Raw genomic sequence first — 23,830 nt, 5'->3', positions numbered from 1 at the left:
AAGAATTTCTCATATAGAAAATATTATTCTCTTTTTAAAGATCATGGTAGTTTTTGTGCTCTTTTTCTACCAATTTGTTTGTCGGACAAAATGTGACTGAGATTTCCTTTTTAAAGTAATACACGGAGTTGTACTTGAAGCTATCATTTCATTAATTCGTAAAATCCTTTATAATTTCGAAATTCGGGATTTATGATCAGTGAGCAGTAAAATTTGAAACTGTCAGGGGAGGAATAAAAGATGATACTGAGGGGAGCAAGGGTATTACGGGGTCAAGGTGTCATCCAATGGTAACGTCATCGATTTTAACTGACTGAAAATATTTATGAAATCCTTGAAACAACTTAGTTGAAATCATATAAAAGAAAAAAAAATTGGAGAAAGAGATCAATGAAAGTTTGAGGAAGATTGAATGAATAAAAATAACATGAGCATACTAATGCTGACGCATCTTCGTTCACGGCATTAAGTGGCAAGAATTTTTAAAAAATGTAAATTAAACGCATTTGTAAGCAAAATGTTCTTTTCATGATTTTAAGCAATGGTTTAATCGTAAATAAAATGCAGCAGGCAGCTAGCGTTTGCTTGAGCTTATTAGCAATATCATTAGCTCGTATAAACAATTGCTTTTTTTCTGAATGCGAAATCAAGCAAAAACACAGCAAAAGCATCTGTTACTTTTTTATTAATCTGACCCATTATTTGTATAATATTACCTGGGTCCGACAGTTCAATGTGTAAATTTGGATTTATTTTAACCTAAATTGGTCATTAAAAAAAATTCAGAGTCATTTTAATGCATTTCAAGTTATTTATTGATTTCGACTTTATGATTTGTACATTTACTTTCTTCACATTACACTATTTGTTAAAACTATTTTATGGGATAGGTTTTTAATATAAGTTATACAGTGTGACCTTGCAGGCCTATATCTAATTTCATTTGTCCACAACAAGATTTACATCTAGTTCATTAAACTCTTTTTTCCCCTGATTAAATAAAATGAGTATTATTCCATGACTATTTGAATACAGGATCGCCAAGCCCAGTAATTGCCAATTGTCCAAGTGATGTCGCAGTCGCTATCAATTCAACAACCACGTCCGTCACAGTCAGTTGGACCGAACCTTCAATATCGGATACTTCGGTTTGTGCAGACCTTACCTTTTTGGGACCGGGAACAAACGGAGGAAACTACTCGGTTGGGAGCTGGACTCAAACTTACCAGGCGACAGGCTTTTATGCAAATACGATGTGTTCTTTTACAATAAACATAACAGTATCAGGTAAAGTCTTGTGGAAATTAAAAAGCTTCTTTTACCGTCTTTTTAACCTTTTTCTATGTACCTTAGTCTTTTGCATATAGGTGTCCCGGAAATTTTCCAATCTGATGATGTGCTTCGTGTTAACGTTATTGGAAGGAATATAATAGCGATCGTGGAACTTATGAGACACAAAGAACTATACATCTTCTTTATATAATTTTTTGGATACCAAGACACCGAGCAGCAGATACAGCAATTATCTATAGTAATACTTTTATTATATATCAACAAGAATCACAATATTTACAAACGATTGAAATTAAAAAGAATATTAATATACATGAAATTAATTAAAATTAAGAATAAGATAAATAAAAGGGGGCAGATTATCATGCATATCATATTGCTCCACTATAGGTGAGGGACAAAGATGGACCCAAGGATTGGAGGCATGATACTTTTTTTGACACCATGCTCCTAGAATTATAGTGATTCATGTAAGAATAAGGAGCATGCCAGTGCGAGCCAGAAAATAAATTTTAAAAGTAAAAAGGGGAAGAAGGGTGTAGCTTTATTGTTTTTCCTTCTTCTTTTTTGTCAAAAGAATAAAAAAAAACTAAACGAGACGTTCTTCTCTCTCTTCAAACAATTTTTTTCTTCCGCTCTCCGCGCGGGATAATCGAAAATGCATTTCCCCTTTGTTTCCCACACTTTTTTTTACTCCGTTTCCCCTCCCCGGCTATGGGATTCGTGTATTTCTTGCCAGTTATTATAAATTATACATTGGTTTAAAATATGAAAAGTATTTGTTTCAGTGCATTGACACAAAATTTTCGGTCTTATGGTCAGAGCGGGTAAACACTGCCGCCCTCATTGAATTAACATGCATTTTCATGAAGAGATATTAAGCATAATGTGGCACGATTATCTAAGGTTGAAGATGTATTCATAAGAATACAGACATATACAAAGAAATAATTTTCATTTGCGCATGCAAAAAAAAATATAATTACCTGTTTGGGATGACTGAGAGACTGAGGAAATTTATCTGCAAACGGATACTAAAGAAGAATTAAACAATAATTATTTCAATGATTCTAATAGGTTTTATAACTGTAAGGAAAAAAACATTGCTCACAAAAAATGAAGTTTTCATATGAATCATGAATTAGTTTATGCCACGTAAAGATTTATTCTGGGGTTGGTTACAATATAATAAATATTGTCCGTATATCATGTTGTGTGGCGTTCGATACGTAGTGGAAGGAATACAATAATTTGGTAAATAAAGAACAGAATATGTAAGAAAATTCTTGTTATGATAACACCCATAGAGACAAGTGAATTCAGTTTGTTTACCAACAACAAACTAGTAGAGAATTAAACATTAAAAAGGTGGAATGAATGGTAGGAAGGTAAAAGACGCTCCATCCAGAGGCTCCAAATTAGGGGCGGAGATAGAATGAAAAAGTAAGAAATACACAATAAATAAGACGAAGACAACAACATATAGGGCCAAGACCCCCCCCCCCCAAAAAAAAAAAAAAAAGAATAGGCCTAAGGATAAAAATCAAGGGGTCAGCGAAGTCGCGAAACTAGGGGGGGGGAATCCCTTGCCTGGCAATTGATTTGAGCAGAAAGTGAAAGCTGAGAGACAGAAAATGAACAGAAAAGAAAGATGACAAATATTAAGTTATGATGTTCGAGTAATCATTATTTCAAAATATGGACAATTGAGACCCATATACGACATTTGTTTCCCAAAGTGGGATATGACTCTCTCCAATGGGACATTCAGTTCCCTATTTGTGACTTTGTGATTTCCTAATAGGATATTCGATAAAGCTATATGGACACTTTGAACCTACATGGACATTTGAAATCCCTAATCGGACATCCGTATTCTTATGCGGACATTTGCTCATGAACACAGACAATTGAATTACCTACATTTCATTTATTCATTTATTTTTTTTTATCAACCATATAAAAATATTTAAATACAATGTAAAATAGCATATATAAATGCATAAATGTAGCAACATATACAACAACAACAACAATGAATATAATTTATACATTCATGTAAAAGAAAAATCAATATATGGTAAGAGGCAACCAAAAATATTAAAATCTTTTATGCAGGTGCCCCTTTAAAAGTATTAGATTTAACATGGATGATTGGTTCCAATCAGTGGACATTTGATCTGTATTTGTTTTTTGTATGTTTAATCGGGGCACTGGGAACGATTTTTTTTTTGCTTGGGGTCCGAAATTTGACAAGCAAAAAATAAAGAGTTTCACTGCAAAATGAAGGTCGGTTTGGTCTCAAGTAATTTGACAAGCCAAAAAGCAATTTTACTCATATACATCTATCCAGTGGCGTACCCAGTGGCGGACCGTGACCCCGAGGAGACAAATCATTGGGGGGCACGGCATTGTTCACAAACAATGCAGTGCCCCCCCCCCCCCAATGCTTTGTTCCCTCCGGGTCACGGTCCGCTACTGGGCGTACCTAAGATTTTCCAAGGGGGTGGCAAATTCGTACGCCAAAAAATTTGACAAGCAAAAAAAAGGTCTTCAACCACAAGTAAGGACATTTCGCACCAGAAAAAAATATGACAAGCAAATAAAAAGAAGGTCTTCAAATAAAAAGGAGGGGGCCACTTATGGCTAGTCAGGGATCAGTTGTGGCTCGTCAGGGGGGGGGCAGGGATACGTCCCTTGCATGAGGTTTGACTCGTCAGGGGGGGGGGCAGTCTAGTGCATTTATCGAATGTGCCATATTTTCTAGAATTCCAGGGGGTGCTGCCTATGGAGACATGTGTTTAATAGTATGTGAATGAAGCACTATCAGTGGCATACCGTGGGTCACGGCATGGGGGGCATGAGAAAAAAATTTGAGTCACCACATACTGAGCGCACTCTACCTGAAAAGAAACATTTTAAGGACTGTTAGTAGGAATCCATGAAAAGGAAATAAATATCACTAATCAAAATAACACAAGCGCGAGCTGATTTTTTTATATTCATACCTGAAAACGGGACATTATTTGGAATCAAATTGTATTTTTTTGTTATCATGCTACGTACGTGTCTTGCTAAGCAGAGGAATGACTTGAAATTGTTGTTCATATTGATAACAAAAGACATCTTAAAGGTCAAGTCCACCACAGGAAAATGTTGATTTGAATTAATAGAGAAAAATCACGCTAGCATAAAGCTGAAAATGTCATCAAAATCGGATGTAAAATAAGAAAGTTATGACATTTTAAAGTTGCACTTATTTAAAAAAAAAACATGCAGTGTTATGCACAACTCAGTGACATGCGTATGAGACAGTCGATGATGTCCCTCACTATTTCGTTTGTTTTTTATTCTTTGAAAAATACAGTATTTCATTTTTTACAAATTGACAATATGGACCAACTTGACTGAACCATATTGTATTAAACTATAATAATTCCATATGTTCAGGGAGGAATTATTGTTGTTTCACTTGACAATATTTTATATAATAAAATACAAAAGAAATAGCGAATAGATGATGTCATCAGTCTCCTCATTTGCATACCAACCAGGATGTGCTTATAACTGTTTTTGTGAAATTAAGCGAAAGTTTAAAATGTCATAACTTTAGTTTACATCCGATTTTGATGAAATTTTCAGTGTTATGTTTGTTGGATTTTTCTTTTTTTATTCAAATAAACTTTTTGTTGGGGTGGACTTGTCCTTTAAGAACCACTTTAAAGAATTTATGAAGAACATAGACGTATCTCATCATGGTTAACTAATGCAAGGATTTAATTAATCAAATGATTCGAGCTAAATGATGGGGTATGCCCCATGCCCCCCCCCCCCCTGTAGTTACGCCAATGTGTATTATGGTTTTGCGTTCCGAGGCATTTTCAATCAATTCTTTTTCATTGAATGCTATCATTTTTTTAATTATTAAAATTTATGCTTAAGGAAGCAAATCGATACGTCTATCCCCCTAACTTTAATGAGGGCGATCGCTTTCTCCTGCCTTCTTGAATCGACACCTCTGTTTAGAGTGATTCTATTTTTCTATTATTTACAATACTCTATTGTCTAGACTAAACATACCAAACTATTATACATTAAAGCGATCTTGGGTATGTTAATTTTTAGCCTTTCTGCATGTCTAGTTTTTCACTCAGGAAATTTTAATGTTGCAGATTTGCATTTTTAAAAAGTTCACAATAAATGCTCCAAATGCAAGGTTTCACTTCGACAATTTTCTCCTCGGTCATATTCCCTCGTAAAATGTTAAAAGCGTTGGTACCATTGACATAAATACCTATCCCCTTTCATAATATATTATAGTACTATATTATACAAAGGTCTCTAAAATTTGAAAATTGTACTCTTGAAAGTAAATTTTTTGGCTCGTTTACGTATAGAATGAAACGCCATATTGTTTTAATTTTTGGATAAGCAATTCAAAATCAACGTGATGAAGGCTTTCTTTTTTTAGTCTAACATGACAGAGCATACTACCTTGCCTTTATCAAAACTTTGTAATCATTCATCTGTTCTATTGAGCATGCGGTTGCTGCAGAATGCAATTGCCGAAAGCCAGATTGGTAGTCATTAAAGGACAAGTCCACCCCAACAAAAATTTGATTGGAATAAAAAGAGAAAATTTCAACAAGCATAACATTGAAAATTTCATCAAAATCGGATGTAAAATAAGAAAGTTATGGCATTTTAAAGTTTCGCTTCATTTCACAAATATATGTACATCTCGGTCGGTATGCAAATGAGGAACTGATGACATCACTCACTCACTATTTCTTTTGTATTTTATTATATGAAATATGAAATATTTTTATTTTCTCATCGTCATGTGAAATGAAGTTTCATTCCTCCCTGAACACGTGGAATTCCATTATTTTAACATTTTGTGCTTCAGGCAAGGAGGTCCTAATCGTCAAATTCGTAAGAATTGAAATATTGTATAATTCAAGCGATAAAAAACAAAAGAAATGGTGAGTGAGTGACATCATCGACTCTCTCATTTTGATGTAACTGGCTCGTTCATATAACTATTTTGTTAAAAATAAGCGAAACTTTGAAATGTCATAACTTTCTTATTTTTACATCGGATTTTGATGAAATTTTCAGCATTGTGCTTGTCTGCTTTTTCTCTATTGATTCAAATCAAAATTTGTCTGAGGTGGACTTGACCTTTAAATAATTTGTTCCTGTCCAAGTATTCATAAATATTATCGATCAAACACAATAGTACGTTCCAGCATTTAGATAACATCGGTAATATTGAAATTGGTCTGAAATCAGAACCTTAATTTGTACCGCCTTCAATGTGAGGCAGTAACTCTCGCCTCTTTCCACTCCGTAGCTAGGTACACATCCAGCAGAAAGTAGACATAACATGGGGGAAGGGTTCAGTTCAGTTCAGTGGCGTAATTACGGGGGGGCACGTGCCCCCTCCCCCATTGGCTGGCCAAAAAAAAACAGGGAAAAGGAAAAAAAGAGGGAGAAAGGAAGAGATACGTAGTGGGAAAAGAAGAAATAATTGTTCATTAAGTGTTATATTATATCATTCAATGTTATATTACATAGGAAGCATTTTTTCTTAACGTTATGAAACATTATTTGTTCAGGGCCTACGTCTTCATTGTTCCTGGTGCTCGCATAGACTGTTTAACGGAATATATGATCCTGTTGTGCTAAAACCTTCCGTTTTCAAATCAATATACACCAAATATATTTCCTCGCAATTCGAGTTATGTAGTGACATTTGCTTCTTTTTCATGATTACTTAAAGTGATTGCCCTATTTAAGGTCTTAATTAAAACATTTCCTGTCCGTGCTAATGTTCGCATTAGTTGATTGGTAAGATGTCTGCTCTTCATGAATTCCTAAAATCTGTCCATAAAATTTGAATTTTTCTGATCTGGATATATCCAAAATTTTCAGCTCGCGATTCGCGCTCGCATCATTGGGTGAAATACGTAAGGTCTTAGTGAATTCCTACAAACAAGCCTTGCCCCTCTTAAGGTGTGAATTTCAAAATTTTTCAGCTCGCGCTTCGCGCTCGCAGTATTTGATAATGAGATGCGTATGATAATCATGATTACGATGACTCAAAAAAGTGCTTCATGTGGTTAGATGTAATTCTAACAAAATCAGCAAAGGATGGCACTAGCATTAGATGACTATGCTGAAATATTTATACTCTAAATGGATTCCTAAAATATGGTCCTTAAAATGTCCCTGTTTAGGTCAATATATACAAATATTTCGCGCTCGCATTGTTTGTTTAGCGAGACAGATCATGATTACAAAAAATTTGCTGATAATGTCATGTTTTAGGTCTGAATATCAAAAATTTTCAGCTCGCGCTTCGCGCTCGCATATGTGTTTAATGGCACTGCATGTCCTTAAAATGGCTCTATTATGTCAGTATACCTGGCACGTGAGCGCGCTTCGCACGCTCCCTAAGTGACTCGAAATTTTTGCTGATGCCCCCCCCCCCAATGCCGTGACTCACGGTACGCCACTGGTTCAGTTATACATGGTATCGCTATCTTCATGAGTTTCATTGGTATCATATCACATCCCATCGCTATGCCGCTAGAATTTTTAATTTATATTTTCGCTTATAGTTATTCGGACAAGTTGAAAGATATAGACTGACGAGTGCGGGTGAATTTACATGGCGTTATCATTTTCATTTGTAGACCCTGTATCGGCAAGTCTAGGGCCCACCTTTATGAAAAAAAATCGTTCATTGTCTGTGAAATTGTTTTAGGGTCATGAATTTCTTTCTTGGTATCAATATGTTGAGATTTTCCATGTTTTCTTTACATTCCCTTTGAATCTTGAATTTTCTTTTGGAATGTTTTACGTTTGTGTTGTTTTATTTCATAATTGACATAGTCTTTATTTGCACGAGTACGCTTTCAAGTCGCTTTATCTTGCAATTTGTCTCGTTTCCGAATTAGATCAATAATTTCAGCATTTATCCAAGGTTTTCGGTATCAATCAAATTGATGATGTAGACGAATTTAGGGTTACCCATGTTGGTTCTTCTATCATTTTGAGTAAGAGAATAAGTCTGGCAAATATCAAGTAGTCGTTTTTTTTTAACAAGACAATGGATTTCCATTGATATCATAGTTCTAAAAGTCATAAAAGAAAAACATTATTTGCTCTTCATCAGTTTTTGACAGAATGTTCTCAATGACATTAAAAAATCAGTGCTTGATCCAGGTGGTCTATACCATGCCAAAACGATTATAAACAATGGAGTTTGTTGTTTTACTTCCACAGCTACAAGTTCAATATCCTTGAGCGTGAGCTTATTTTCATTGACAAAAAGTCATCCACCTTTTTTATTGCGATTTTTTCTATGAATACGAAAGTCTTGAATAAATAACTGTTCATCATTTATATCACTGCTTAATCTAGTTTCATAAAATGCAATTTAAGATCTTCAATCATAAGTTGGAGAGTGTCAATGTTCGGTAATAAAGTTCTTATATTTAATTATGCTATCCTAAAACCATGTTTCTTCTCATTTATATGACATGGTATTTCAGTCTGACATTTGTTCAGAGAGATTCCATCATCGGATCCGCAATATAATTTGGAAATGACTCATTATTTAAATCTTCCACAGGATCATTTTGAGTGATGTCTTCAACGGAATCAATCTGAACGGGTTGACCTAATAGTAATACTATAGTGGATTCGTTCATTTCTGTTGAACTATCATATACAAGTGATTGCCTTATTTTTGCTTACTTGCTTGTCGAATTTGAAGTGGACAAATTAACCTTCATTTTTTATGAAAAACGTTTTGGGGAGCCTGTCAAATTTTCATCGAGAAAGTGTTACCCCCTTTTTTTTTAAATCCTGGGGAGTGTTTCATCAACATTTTTGTCCGACAAGTTGTCAGATCTGACATCTTTCTCTGACTCTGATTGGCTGTGAGGCACTGTTGCTATGGTAACTGTCGGATAAAATGGGACTTGACGGATAAAACGTCCGACAAGTCTTTTCATGAAACGCTCCCCTGGATCCACTCTTGTTTCCTCCCCGAGTTATGCGAGATCCCCCCTCCTACAAAATACGAGATCCGCGCCTGGAAACTGCTTCCTTCTGGCCACGATAGGCCACAATCTCTTTCTCGCAAATTTATCTGAAGCGCCTATAGTCAGGCAGCATATGTCATTTACCTCGACAAATTGGCTAAGTCTGATTTTTCACTTTTATGTGATTGGTGACATCACAAGGAACAACTTCCAACTTGGTGACAAATTTCTAATGGTCATCTTGACCATGTTAGGGGTCAAAATGATGTCAATAGGGGTCAATTTTTTAAATTGCCCCAATTCTGTCAAATGACACATCAAATTGTTTGTCTTGTTATACTGAACAAAAAAGTGTACACAATCATATACTCTTGACCTCCCGTTAAAAAGTTATGACCGGAAATGTCAAAGGTCAATGAACTTTCGTTCAATGGCAAATTACACTGAAGGTGTTAAGAAAGCTCATTTTTTCCGTGTTTTTATGCATGTGTGTACTTTTTTATTCTCGATTTTGATAAGTCCATCGTCAGAAGTCCTTATCCAGAAGATATAAAGGGTCAAGACAAGGTCAGGGAAAGGTCAAAAGGTCAACAAACTTTCATTGGAGGCCAAAATACACGTCTTATATAGCGGTTAGAAGTTTAGAAGTCTTATTTTTCGTGGGTTTTTTTATTTTGAGTCTATATCTAAGAAGATATTTTATATACAAAGGGGTCAAATATGCTTATTTAAAATAGATAAACAGAAATAGACGTCGAATACATTCAGTGTGGTACTTTGAAACGACTTGAAAAACTCTTATGCCCTTAAAATCATCTTCATGATGTTATAAGTGCAACCAGCTCTTTCCGAGTTTCTGGATTTAGGACTTAAGTTCAGTTCATTTTCAATTTACTCGTCTTTGATATGTAAAGATACATTTAATACTTAATTTGCTTTGTACATAATATTTTAATCAATAGAGAGTGTATTGTAATGTATTGGGGAATATCATTATGTGCACTATGCCCATGTATCAATAGATTTCAATCGATAGATAAAAAATAAGGTCTTAAGAAGCAGGCAGTCTTTGATAGAAACAGGTGGATCAGATACAGGAGGAAGAAGCACAACACAAGTGAACAGAGTAGGGTTTGTTGAGTTATTATCAACGTTAATGCATTCAGGGGGCGTGGGGCCAGACCGCGGGGCCGCCCGGAGAAGGGGGGGGGGGGCCGGAAGAAAATGTATTCGAGAAGTGATTAATTATTTGGCTAAATTTTAACAGGGGGAGGAATCGTGGGAATGGGATATCCGCTGTTTCTTCGGAGTTTTTTTTTATTTTTTAAAAACTTTTTCTGATTGTGCATTAGTTTTAGGACAAAGAAAAATAAATAATAAAAAAAACACCCTCCGAAATACCCGGGGGGCACTTCCATTCACGAGTGGATACCATGCGCGACCTTGGGGTCTCGAAAAGCACCCTAAACACGTAATTTCCATATTCTGAAAATGCACCCCTTAACAAGTATTGGCGTGTGAAACCCTACCCTTAACAAGTATTGGAAACAAAACGATACTCTCGGCAAATATTTCCTGAAATGAACCCCTAAACAAGTACAGGAATGTTTTATTGTTATACGGGTCCTTTGGTCGTCGGCTTTACCTTATTTGGTTTAGTACAACCCCACCTTCTGCACCTCGCCCAATTCGGACTCTAAACACGAAGTGTTGGGGCAAAAAGGACATCCTTTATAAAACATTTTAATTTTGTTTAATCATCCCCGCAAATTCTACCCTAAACACGTAATTTTCCTAGCGAAATAGATACCCTTTTTTGCATAATTTTCGTGTTTTTGACACCCTTATCACGTTACGTAAGTAACGTGCCCTATCGTGAAAAAGACATCCTTTTTACGTGTTTTTTTGGTCGCGCATGGTATCCACTCGTCAATGTAAGTGCCCCCCCCCCGGGCACTATGTTAACAGACACATCGATTGATCAGTGCTCCCAGCTCCTAAGAAAGATGCCTAACATCTTATTTGGATTAACTTACGAATAAGATAATGAGGATGATATGATATAAGTTGGACTCAAATTGCTATTAATTCTAATGTGTGACTGTTATATTAATTCTGACAAAGAGGCAACATCGTGTATGCATGATCATTGTAGTCATGGGTATCCATCATGCTGATGTGATATGTTCTGACCATTACTCGATCTCTGGAGCCAACGACTACACATTCCTGATTATGTGCTGACATTAACGCGGCTTGTACTATTTTATCAAGTGTGTGTTTCCAGAGCATACAACGTGAAACTAAACTTAATACAAGATGCAGATTTTGTTTTCGTTCTTTTGTCGCTCTTGTTTTTTCCTAGTTGCTGAATTACCTGCATGTTACTAGAAAGAATAATTATATAATTGAAGTAAACCACAGCCATACCGCAGCGGGAAGGGGGGGGGGGGGCAGCTGCCCCCAGAAATTGTGAAGACTTGCATTTTTACTAAAAAAATAAATACAATTGACAGTATGCACGAAATCCTTATAAGTTTTCACTTTACAAAATGCAAAAGGGCCCAATGGTAAGCTTAGAACAGCACATGAACCATAAATGTGAATATAGTCCTTCTTGACTCCAGAGATCGAGTAATGGTCAGAATATATTACATCAGCATAATGGACAACAATGACTACAATGAGCATGCATACACGATGTTGCTTCTTTGTCAGAAACAATATGACCGTCAGACATTAGAATTAATTGAGGAGCAATTGGAGCCCAACTTATCATCCTCAATCCTAACCTCATTATCTCATTTGCAAGATAATCCAAATAAAATGTTGGGCATCTTTCTTAGGAGCTGGGAGCACTGATCAATCGATGTGTTTTTTCTGTTAACATAGTATTATACTTATACCCCAATACATTACAATAATTTCTGTTAATTAAGATATTCTGTACAAAGAAAATGAAGGAAATACTTCTTTACATATCAAAGATTATAAAATGGAAAGTGAACTGAACTTGAATTGAATTCCTAAATAAAAACACCCTGCTTGCACTCATCACATCTTGAAGATCATAAGATTTTAAGGGCATAAGGGTTTGTCAAGTCTTTTCAAAGTATTCCTGCAATACCATACCACACTGAATGCATTCGACGTCTATCTCTGTTTATCTATATTGTTCCTAAATAAGCATATTTGACCCCTTTGTATATAAAATATCTTCTTAGATATAGACTCAAAATAAAAAACCCACGAAAAATAAGACTTCTAAACTTCTAACCGCTATATTAGACGTGTATTTTGGTCTCCAATGAAAGTTTGTTGACCTTTTGACCTTTCCCTGACCTTGTCTTGACCCTTTATATCTTCTGGATAAGGACTTCTGACGATGGACTTATCAAAATCGAGAATAAAAAAGTACACACATGCATAAAAACACGGAAAAAATGAGCTTTCTTAACACCTTCAGTGTAATTTGCCATTGAACAAAAGTTCGTTGACCTTTGACATTTCCGGTCATAACTTTTTAACGGGAGGTCAAGAGTATATGATTGTGTACACTTTTTTGTTCAGTATAACAAGACAAACAATTTGATGTGTCATTTGACAGAATTGGGGCAATTTAAAAAATGACCCCTATTGACATCATTTTGACCCCTAACATGGTCAAGATGACCATTAGAAATTTGTCACCAAGTTGGAAGTTGTTCCTTGTGATGTCACCAATCACATAAAAGTGAAAAATCAGACTTAGCCAATTTGTCGAAGTAGCCGGTAAATCATGACATATGCTGCCTGACTACTATATATAGGCTACAGATATACGGCGAAGAATAAAGTTGCGAGCAGTATACTGAATAAATCAGTGGATTGCAGCGAGTCTCGGTTCCAGTACTCTCGGCATTCTATCGGATTAAAGTAGACACTTAACAATTCATTGAAAAAAAAGTTAGACACATTCTTCTTTTTCATCGGTTGAATGACCACAAATAGAATAAAGAAGGCAGTAATCTCCACAGATCAATAATTTAGATAAGGGAATAATACAGAGTTGGGTGTGGTCACTGATACGTGTACTTGATCTGAAGAACTAGTAAACACGGATTTATTTTGTCCACAACATATAAGAATATGATAAGTTACATTATAATGTTTTTGGATTTTGAAAAAGCATATGACAATATAAGTCATAATTTTCTATTTTACCTTTTAAAAAGAATAAATTTTGGAAATTCATTCATTCAGTGGATTCAAACAATGTATAACAACGCAAAAGACCGTGTATTAAATCATGGCTGGATCTCTGAACCTTTTCAAATTAAAAAAGGTGTAAGGCAGGGGTGCCCCCTCTCATCACTACTTTTTATAATTGTTGCAGAAGTTTTGGCGACTAAAATTAAACAGAATCATAAAATTGAAGGTCTCAGTTTACCGATTTCTCAGATGTATGTTGATCAAGTAGATGTAAAAATATCCCAATTTGCGGATGATACAACTATATTTATGAAAAATGAAAATTCTTTTTATACTTTGATGGAAGAACTAAGACTTTTTGGTTCAAATGCTGGGCCAAAGATTAATTTGCAAAAAACAAAACTGCTGAAGTTTAATATTGATATTGTCCCCGGACAAATAGAATGCACTGAAGAACCGATAAAATATTTAGGTATATATGTTGGGAAAAATGAGAAAGTTGTTGAAGATTATAATTTGCAAAATAAACTACATAAGATACAAAATATTATTAGCGTATGGAAGCTAAGAAATCTAACATTTTTCGGAAAAATTATTATTATCAAAACTTTGTTGGTCTCGCAAATTGTGTATCCTGCAAAAGTAATTAGAGTTCCCCCCAAAATAATCAAATCTCTAAATAAAATGTTATATACTTTTATTTGGAATTCTTCAAAAGAAAAGGTTAAAAGAAATGTTTGTATAAATAAAACAAACGAAGGTGGTCTCGGTATGGTCCACTTAGAATCGAAAATTGAATCACTTAAGATTTCGTGGATAAGCAAGCTGTTAGAGCAAAACGAACGTAGTTGGAAATTTCTTTTTAATTACTGGTTATCAAAGATTGGTGAAATTCCTTTATGTTTTGAATACAATATTTCAACAAAAGATATGCATTTTCTTTGTACAAAAGCAAATATGCCCAGTTTTTACTATGATTTTTTTGTAGCTGGTCTAAGTTAAGATATATTGGTATATTTGGAGTAAAAAACATTGAAAATGAAATTATTTGGAATAACAGCAATATAACTTTTAATAAACGTATGTTGATATTTGAGAAATGGAAGCATGCAGGTATAATTAGGGTAAAAGATGTTATTAGAAATCGTCAGTGGTTATCACCAATTATTTTGAATAAATCTGTCTATTCGTCTCAGCTTTTATTTGATTTAGAATATGTTAAGTTAAAAAAAAGTCTTTTCCTGTTTATTGGTTGAATAAGTTGTTTAAGGAAAATCGTGTACTAGAATTAAAGAAAAGTGAACGAATTTTAATTTCATTAAAAAGTGGAGTACAAATAACTCTAGATTCTTTACCAACAAGAAAGATATATTCTTTATTATGTTCAGATGTATCGGAAGAACCAGGCATTGTATCTTTTTGGACTAATCTGTTCTCATTACCAATTTCCTTTAATTGGAGCCATGTATTTTATTTCAAGTTGCATTTTATTGTGGATAACAGAGTTAGACAGTTTAGTTTTAAATTTTTAAACAAGATTTTACCATCAAGAGACAATTTATTTAAGTGGCATGTATTAGAAAGCAACACATGTAACATTTGTGGAGAAGTTGATACCACTTTTCATTTCATACTGTATTGTAAATATGTTCGATTATTTTGGAAAGTTATAGAAAGGTTGGTATTTTATATTTTCAAGATTACTATTTCTATAGATGAAAAAACATTAATTATAGGTTATGATCTGCAAAATGCCAGCAATATTATGTGTAATCTATTTTGTGTTATTGCCCAATTTGTTATTTACCGAAATTACATAAAAAGCATATTCAAAGGAAAAAGATATAATGCGAATTCTTTATGGATTGAATTCAAACTTACTATGATTATTTATTTAGAAAATTTATGTAAACAAAAAAACAAGTTCGGAATTTTGAAAAAATGTGATATCCAAAAAATTATTGCATTATTGAATTGAATTGTTTTTTTTATTGTTTGTATATAAATGTACATGTTACTGTGAATAAATACCTCGATTAAGAGGATAAGAGAAAAAAAAATGATAAGTTACATTCATTGATTAAATCAATGAAATACATCTCTATACTTACAACAAAGGGCTATATACCTTTCAGGATGTTGCATTAAACGTAACTATATAGACAACTGAAATCATCTGTTATTAGGATTTTTTTTGTTTATATATTTAGACTTTCCCCTACTCTTATGTGAGGAGGTATAATAAAGCTAGACGTAGTCCAGGACCAGCGGAACAGCCGACGTAATAGAGACTGACGCTTTTGATATATAATTCTCTATGCAATTTGATATACCATTTTTTTAATAGCAAGCAGCAAATAAACGCCAACAATGGTACATATGAAAACAAAATCAATAAATGTAAACCGTTTGATGTTCTTTTGAATAGTTTAACAAACAAAATGTAATAAATTATAAGAAAACAAATTCAGTTCAAGACTCACTGGAGATATATTGTATCGCGTCATGATACCCCAAATTCCATTGTTGATAGTGTACAGATACTAGCTCGACTACTTTATGATAACTCATAACTTCTAGTGGGATTGGATGGAAAATTGGCAGTGAAAATATATGAGAATGGCTTAAAAATCCACGTGAAAGGCGCATCACTAACACTTGTAATACCCATGTAAGATCAATACAAGCCATAGCAAGCGATATAAAAAATAAGTACCTTCGTGAGAAAATCGATAACACGATCGATATTAAAGAGAATGAACGCGCTGCATCACATGGGTATCGGTCTTTCCGTTCGCTTTGCATTGGTTCATTTAATGATTTTAATTACTTTTCTGTTATTTTCAGTTGGTGAATTTGCATGGTTAAGTAAAAAGGGGCTGATTGCACGAGGTCTTTTCGAGGATTTTCTTTCGTGCCCCCCATTTTATATTGTGACCCGCAGTGTGGCGGGTATAAAAATACAAGACTGTATATACCGACTCGACCAAAATATATATCCAATATCCGTTATCTGCAGTGGCGTACTGTGGGTCAGGGCATAGAGGGTGACACCAGAAAAAAAACTGTGGTCACTATGTTGGCGCGCGTAGCGCGCTCATTATCCAGGTATGATAACCTGCCATTAAGCAGATATGTATCTCACTGATCAATTAAAGCGAGCGCGAAGCGCGATTTAAATTTTTTTTTATATTCAAACCTTTAAAAGGGGCAATATAAGAAATTATCACCCGTATCAGACATCTGAGCTGGTCATTTACAAATCGTATTGCCCTACATTTTCTGAATATCAGGAAGGGAGAGGTATATTGTTTGTATTTTCCTCGGTCTCAATGCGCATATTTACTTTGCATGCAGAGACGACGCTGAATATAGCTTTGTTTTTTCCCTTGTCTCACATCCGGGCATTTGAGGATGCGTATAAAGAGTTTATATAACTCTATGCTTCGAACCAACAATTACGTCATAATAAAGACAACGCTGGATCCGAGTGCTTACAAGTACGTCATAATGGTAAAGTGCAGAGCGTAGACCCTTATATTAACATGACACAATAGAACTCTATTATTAAAAGAAATATCCCCATTATCATGATTTTTGCTCTAGATATCTGATTTGGATGATAATAAAAATATTGACTAGCTCTTCTTTCGGGGAACATCAAATATATTCCCCTTAAATGACCCATATTGCCCTCGTCTAAAGACTCGGGCCAATATGATTCTTTTGCTGGCAATATATTTGATGTTCCCCTCAAGGCCAGTAACTATTATATAAATATTTGTAATCATGATATGAACCTATCTCACTAAACAACAATGTTAGCGCGAAGCGCGATCTGAAGTTTTAGTATATATTGACCCCAAAACGGTGACATTTAGAAAAACTATTTCTAAGGAATTCATGAACAGAATACATATCTTGCCATAGTTATCTAATGCGAGTCCAACAGCTTGCTGATTATACAATAACACATGAAGCACTTTTTGTTGTAATTGGAAACGTATTTCATTGATCAAATATTGCGAGCGCGATCTGAAAATTTCTTATATTTAGACCTGAAGACGGGCATTTTGAGGCTTTTTGTATGAATTAGGGTGCATCATATGCAGATGAACTGAATCAGGTCACATGGCCAATGTCAAAGATCATTTAAGGCCAATGAACTTTGGCCAAGTTGGGGGTATTTGTTGAATTACCATCATAACTTTGAAAAATTATGGATCTGATTCATAAAACTTGGACATAAGAGTAATCAATGAACATCCTGTGTCGGAGGTAATTATTAAATTGCTGTCATAACTTTCAAATTTTATGGATATTCAAGTTTATGAATTGTGGACATAGGGGTAATGAAGTATCATTGACAAGTATAGCTTACAATGATCAAGGTCAAATGTCAGTTAAGGTCAATGAACGTAATATTGTATCATTAGATGAATGGTGTTGTTTGTGAGTAATTATTTTATAGTAGTTTTCAAAGTCAGCACTGCTCACGAAATGCAGGTTAGACTGCCAGAGGCGCTCCACTTGCTTAAATATTAATACAATGATTTTCTTATTAAATTTTATAGTATGATTGCTTCATCATTCTGCTCTCACTGTTTTCTGTCTTGTTAATATTTATTTCAGCTGGGTTCATAGACCTGGGTTTGATTGCTTTTTTTTTTACATTATTTAATTTTGTTGATTTTTAGACTGTTTTTCTGTGAAAAACACATGATATTGATGGTGATGATAATGATGATGTTATCATTATTATTGTTCTTATTATTAATGTTAATGTAATAATAATCATCATCATCATCATTATTATTATCATTATTAGGTAGGGGCGTTGTGGTCTAGTGGTTACGAATCTCGTCTTTCAGTCAGAGGGACGTGAGTTCGAATCCCAGCCATGGCGTGTTTTCATTCAGCAAGAAATTTACCCACATTGTGCTGCACTTGACCCAGGCGAGTTGAATGAATACTCAGTAGGATTTATTCCTTAAATGCTTTAGCGCCTATGGCGGTTCAGCTTCAGCTACGCCATAAAATGGACCGTAGATATTATTACCATTATTATCATTATTATTACTATTGTTATTATTATTATTATCATCATCATCATCATCATTATTTTCATTTTATTATTATTATCGTCATTATCATTATTTGTATTATACATCGTTTCCGTGATGATTATATTCGTATGGAGAAGAGATCTACATGTACATTACAACAGATATAATGAAAATAGGTGATGATTGAAGTTGCCGAGAGATTTCCTGATAGGCGTATGTAACGCAGTCTGATATCACAAAGCCATCCAGAAACCAGTCTTGTTTCTCCATGAGTAGGGGAAGGCGGGGTAAGTTGTGACAGTTTTTGCTTTTTGCATGTTAGAATTGATATGATTAATAATCTTGTCGACATAAGTATCTTGCCTTGAAATTTAATGCTTCTGAAATATTTTCCACCTATATATAACTTTCTATCCCCACACTGAAAGTCATCATGACCTTTGAAAAAAACGATGTCAAATGGCTCAACTTGCCCTATATATGAGGTAAGTTTGAGCCACCTTCTGGGGTAAGATGAGCCACAAAAATTATGTAGGGGAAGGCGGGGTAAGTTGTGACAGTTTTTGCTTTTAGCATGTTAGAATTGATATGATTAATAATCTTGTCGACATAAGTATCTTGCCTTGAAATTTAATTCTTCTAAAATATTTTCCACCTATATATAACTTTCTATCCCCACACTGAAAGTCATCATGACCTTTGAAAAAAACGATGTCAAATGGCTCAACTTGCCCCATATATGGGGTAAGTTTGAGCCACCTTCTGGGGTAAGATGAGCCACAAAAATTATGTAGGGGAAGGCGGGGTAAGTTGTGACAGTTTTTGCTTTTTGCATGTTAGAATTGATATGATTAATAATCTTGTCGAAATAAGTACCTTGCCTTGAAATTTCATTCTTCTGAAATATTTTCCACCTATATATAACTTTCTACCCCAACACTGAAAGTCATCATGACCTTTGAAAAAACTGATGTCAAATGGCTCAACTTGCCCCATATATGGGGTAAGTTTGAGCCACCTTCTGGGGTAAGATGAGCCACAAAAATTATGTAGGGGAAGGCGGGGTAAGTTGTGACAGTTATTGCTTTTAGCATGTTAGAATTGATATGATTAATAATCTTTTCGACATAAGTATCTTGCCTTGAAATTTCATTCTTCTGAAATATTTTCCACCTATATATAACTTTCTATCCCCACACTGAAAGTCATCATGACCTTTGAAAAAAACGATGTCAAATGGCTCAACTTGCCCCATATATGGGGTAAGATGAGCCACAAAAATTATGTAGGGGAAGGCGGGGTAAGTTGTGACAGTTTTTGCTTTTTGCATGTTAGAATTGATATGATTAATAATCTTGTCGAAATAAGTACCTTGCCTTGAAATTTCATTCTTCTGAAATATTTTCCACCTATATATAACTTTCTACCCCAACACTGAAAGTCATCATGACCTTTGAAAAAACTGATGTCAAATGGCTCAACTTGCCCCATATATGGGGTAAGTTTGAGCCACCTTCTGGGGTAAGTTGAGCCACAAAAACTATGTACAAAATGTATGAGGGGAGAACCAGCATGTCAATTTTTTGTTTAAAGTCTTTTCACTTGCTAATTCTCTATAAATACTAACATCCTGTAAAAGGAAAAGAGCAGTCATGTAAATTTGCTCCTTTCAGCCTGCATTTCAATCTATTTTTAAGGTTTGTTTGTTTTTTAAGATACATTACCATAGGAATTACCATGGCTCAACTTGCCCCATGCTGTTTGGCTCAACTTACCCCAGTCCGAACTTAGTGCGATAATTTTGCATCCACACATTTATTATGCATTCATCATAGAAAAGACTATGACAAGAATAAAGATCCATACCTGGACTAATAATATTGTTATCATGTCTTTATTATATTTAAGGACGTGTGTGTTTATAAAGCACTTATCTATTTCACACTCTTTTTTACCTTTTTGGCTGAAATTCATATTTTTCCCTCTAAAAAACTACTTTTTGTTTCAAAGTTGGAAACAATGTGGTGGGGTTAGGGGTTATGCTATGGGTCATCAATACATGACACCACCACAATGTCTGACTCATTCATTATTGGCCTGGGGCTGGTGGCTCAACTTGCCCCTATGCTCAACTTACCCCGCCTTCCCATACAAAATGTGTGGGGGGAGAACCAGCATGTCTATTTTTTGTTTAAAGTCTTTTCACTTGCTAATTCTCTATAAATACTAACATCTTGTAATAGGAAAAGAGAAGTCATGTAAATTTGCTCATTTCAGCTTGCATTTCAATCGATTTTTATGGTTTGTTTGTTTTTTAAGATACATTACCATAGGAAATACCATGGCTCAACTTGCCCCATGCTGTTTGGCTCAACTTACCCCAGTCCGAACTTAGTGCGATAATTTTGCATCCACACCTTTATTATGCATCCATCATATAAAAGACTATGACAAGAATGAAGATCCATACCTGGACTAATAATGTTGTTTTTATGTATTTATTATATTTAAAGCGTGTGTGTTTATAAAGCACTTATCTATTTCACACTCTTTTTTACTTTTTTGGCAGAAATTCATATTTTTCCCTCTAAAAAATTACTTTTTGTTTCAAAGTTGGAAACAATGTGGTGGGGTTAGGGGTTATGCTATGGGTCATCAATACATGACACCACCACAATGTCTGACTCATTCATTATTGGCCTGGGGCTGGTGGCTCAACTTGCCCCTAGGCTCAACTTACCCCGCCTTCCCCTACATGTAAGCTTCAGCCATCAGAAGACCTTGAATTTTAAATACGCGAGGTGCGATACATCTCAAAGATTACGACATTCCTGATACTTTTTTCAAAGTCATTAAACCATGACCATTTTGTTCCGTATACTGTCAAAGATAAACAAGAAAAGGGGGTCTTCTGTGCCACTGAACGAATTCAAGAGAATCCCCTACCCTTATAATCGCCCAAAGAGCTTGGTCTGGGTATTCCATTCTAGATACATCCAATTAGTCCAGGATAGGCCCCATAGAAAATTGACCAAACCTTGTTTTTTTTATATATACAATATTTTTTGATGGTTTCTTGTCAATTCGAGGGTGCTGATTACGAATCTGAATGATGCCACTCGTGTAACCTTGAGCATTTTCCGCAAATTGGCAAAATCCAATATGGCCGCCCAATATGCAAATTACCCATGAAAATCATAAAGTTGTCCGCACATTGGCTGTAAAATGCATGAAATTGTGTGGCAGGAGTGAAATACAATCTTAAAAAATAATTTTTGACAAAATATTTATATTCCAAATATTCAAAATGGCCGCCATAGGCCATTGAATACACTATCATGTACAATATGAATAGGGAAAATTAATTTTCACAAAAATGAGCACTAAACTGCAAAAATCGCGATGTATGAACGAAGTATAATATGCAAATCATCATTACTAATGAGATATATTATTTATTATGTCAAATATGGGAACATTGCTGTATTTCAATATCTAAAATTGCCGCCACTGGCCCAAATAGTATTATGTACAATGGCAATGGCCGGGGCCCAAAAAATGAGAAAATTGAGCATTAAAATGCATATTATTAAGATAAACGAGTGGAATACTGACTAAAACATAATTGTAAATATGCCATTTATGTGGTAAGTGCTGTATTTTGAAATTCAAAATGGCCGCCCTAGCCCCTATATTCATCATGTACAATGCGCATAGAGAAGCTAATTTTCACACGAGTAAGAAACATAAAATGCATGTAATTGTGATCTATGAGTAAAATATTGTCTGACAACATGTTTTATGCAAGACATATCATTTCTTTTGTCATGCATGAGATAAATACTGTATTATGAAATTCAAAATGGCCCCTATAGGCCCTAACAGTATTATCTACAATGTGAATTGGGACATATAATTTTGTAAGAATTTGGATTTGCTTGACTATGACATCCATATAATCCTGTTGTATGAGTAAAACGTTGTTTGAAAACATTTTTTTTTAATCATCGCATTTCTTCTTTCATATAGGTAATAAATACTGTATTTTGACATTCAAAATAACCTCTACAAGCCCTAACTAAATTATGTAACATGCGAACAGGGAAACTAATTTTCACAAGAGTGAGAATCATATAATGCATATAACTGTGATGTACGGGTATAAAGATATTGTCTTAAACATTATTTCTAACTAAATACATCACAATTATGGGTCGTGGACATGGTGGAGGTAATAATTACTGTACTTTGAAATCCAAAATGGCTGCCATAGATCCTACAATTATTGTGTACATTGTAACAGGGACATATAATTTTGACAGAATTTGGCTTTGCTTTATATTGTTTATAATTGTGAAGTAAAGGTGAATTATTGTCTAAAACCATGGTTTCTAACTAGATATATCATAATGTTGTGTAATTAAGGTGATAAATGCTGCATTTTTATATTGAAAATGGTCACCATAGGCACTTATCGTATAATATATAATTTGGGTGGAGACAAAACGATGTTCACAAAAAAAGCATATGACAGCCATTTTGAATGTTGAAATACAGTATTTATCACCTAAATTACATAAGATATGATATATTTTGTTATAAATCATGTTTTCAGACAACATTCCACTCATATATCACCATTTGACCAAGCAAAGCCAAATTCTGTTCAATTGATTTGTTCCCATTCATATTGTGTATAATACCGTAAGGGACTGTAGCGGCCATTTTGACTTAAAAATAACGGTATTTATCACCTAACTGGCAGAATAAATGATATATATTAATATAAATTATGCTTTCAGACAATATTTTACTCACAGATCACTATTACGTGCATTTATGGTGCTCACTCCTGTGAATATTGGTTTCCCACTTTGCATTGTACATAATACGGTTAATGTCGATGGCGGCCATTTTGAAAGTCGAAATACAGTATTTAACACAAACTTGAAACCTGAATGATATATTGTATTTAGAATGTATTAGAAAATAGGTTTTTAGACAGTATCCAATTAATCTATCACATATCATATGCATTTTAGCGCTCACTCTTGTGATTTCTTTTCTCCCATTTCTCCTTGTGTATAATACTTTTAGGTCTTTTGGCAGCCATTTTGAATATCAGAATACAACATTCACCACATACATGGCATATTAATAATATATTTCGTTAATAATTATGTTTATAGTCAGTATTCCAACTGTTTAATCTTCATAATAAGC

General features: G+C 34.4%; 1 protein-coding gene across 3 annotated transcripts in view; it reads left to right on the top strand.

Annotated features, from left to right (window-relative positions):
- LOC121427302 (hyalin-like) overlaps positions 1-23,830 on the top strand; it is an 81,989-nt gene that overhangs the window by 13,639 nt on the left and 44,520 nt on the right. For all 3 annotated transcript variants that reach the window (XM_041623648.1, XM_041623655.1, XM_041623642.1), the window contains exon 6: positions 1,036-1,287. In XM_041623648.1, the coding sequence (XP_041479582.1) occupies positions 1,036-1,287 (252 nt within the window). The remainder of the gene's footprint in view (positions 1-1,035; positions 1,288-23,830) is intronic.

The sequence above is a fragment of the Lytechinus variegatus genome, chromosome 1 (genome assembly GCF_018143015.1).
Source record: "Lytechinus variegatus isolate NC3 chromosome 1, Lvar_3.0, whole genome shotgun sequence".
NCBI classification, from domain to species: Eukaryota; Metazoa; Echinodermata; class Echinoidea; order Temnopleuroida; family Toxopneustidae; genus Lytechinus; species Lytechinus variegatus.
This window is presented reverse-complemented; position numbering and strand designations above follow the sequence as displayed.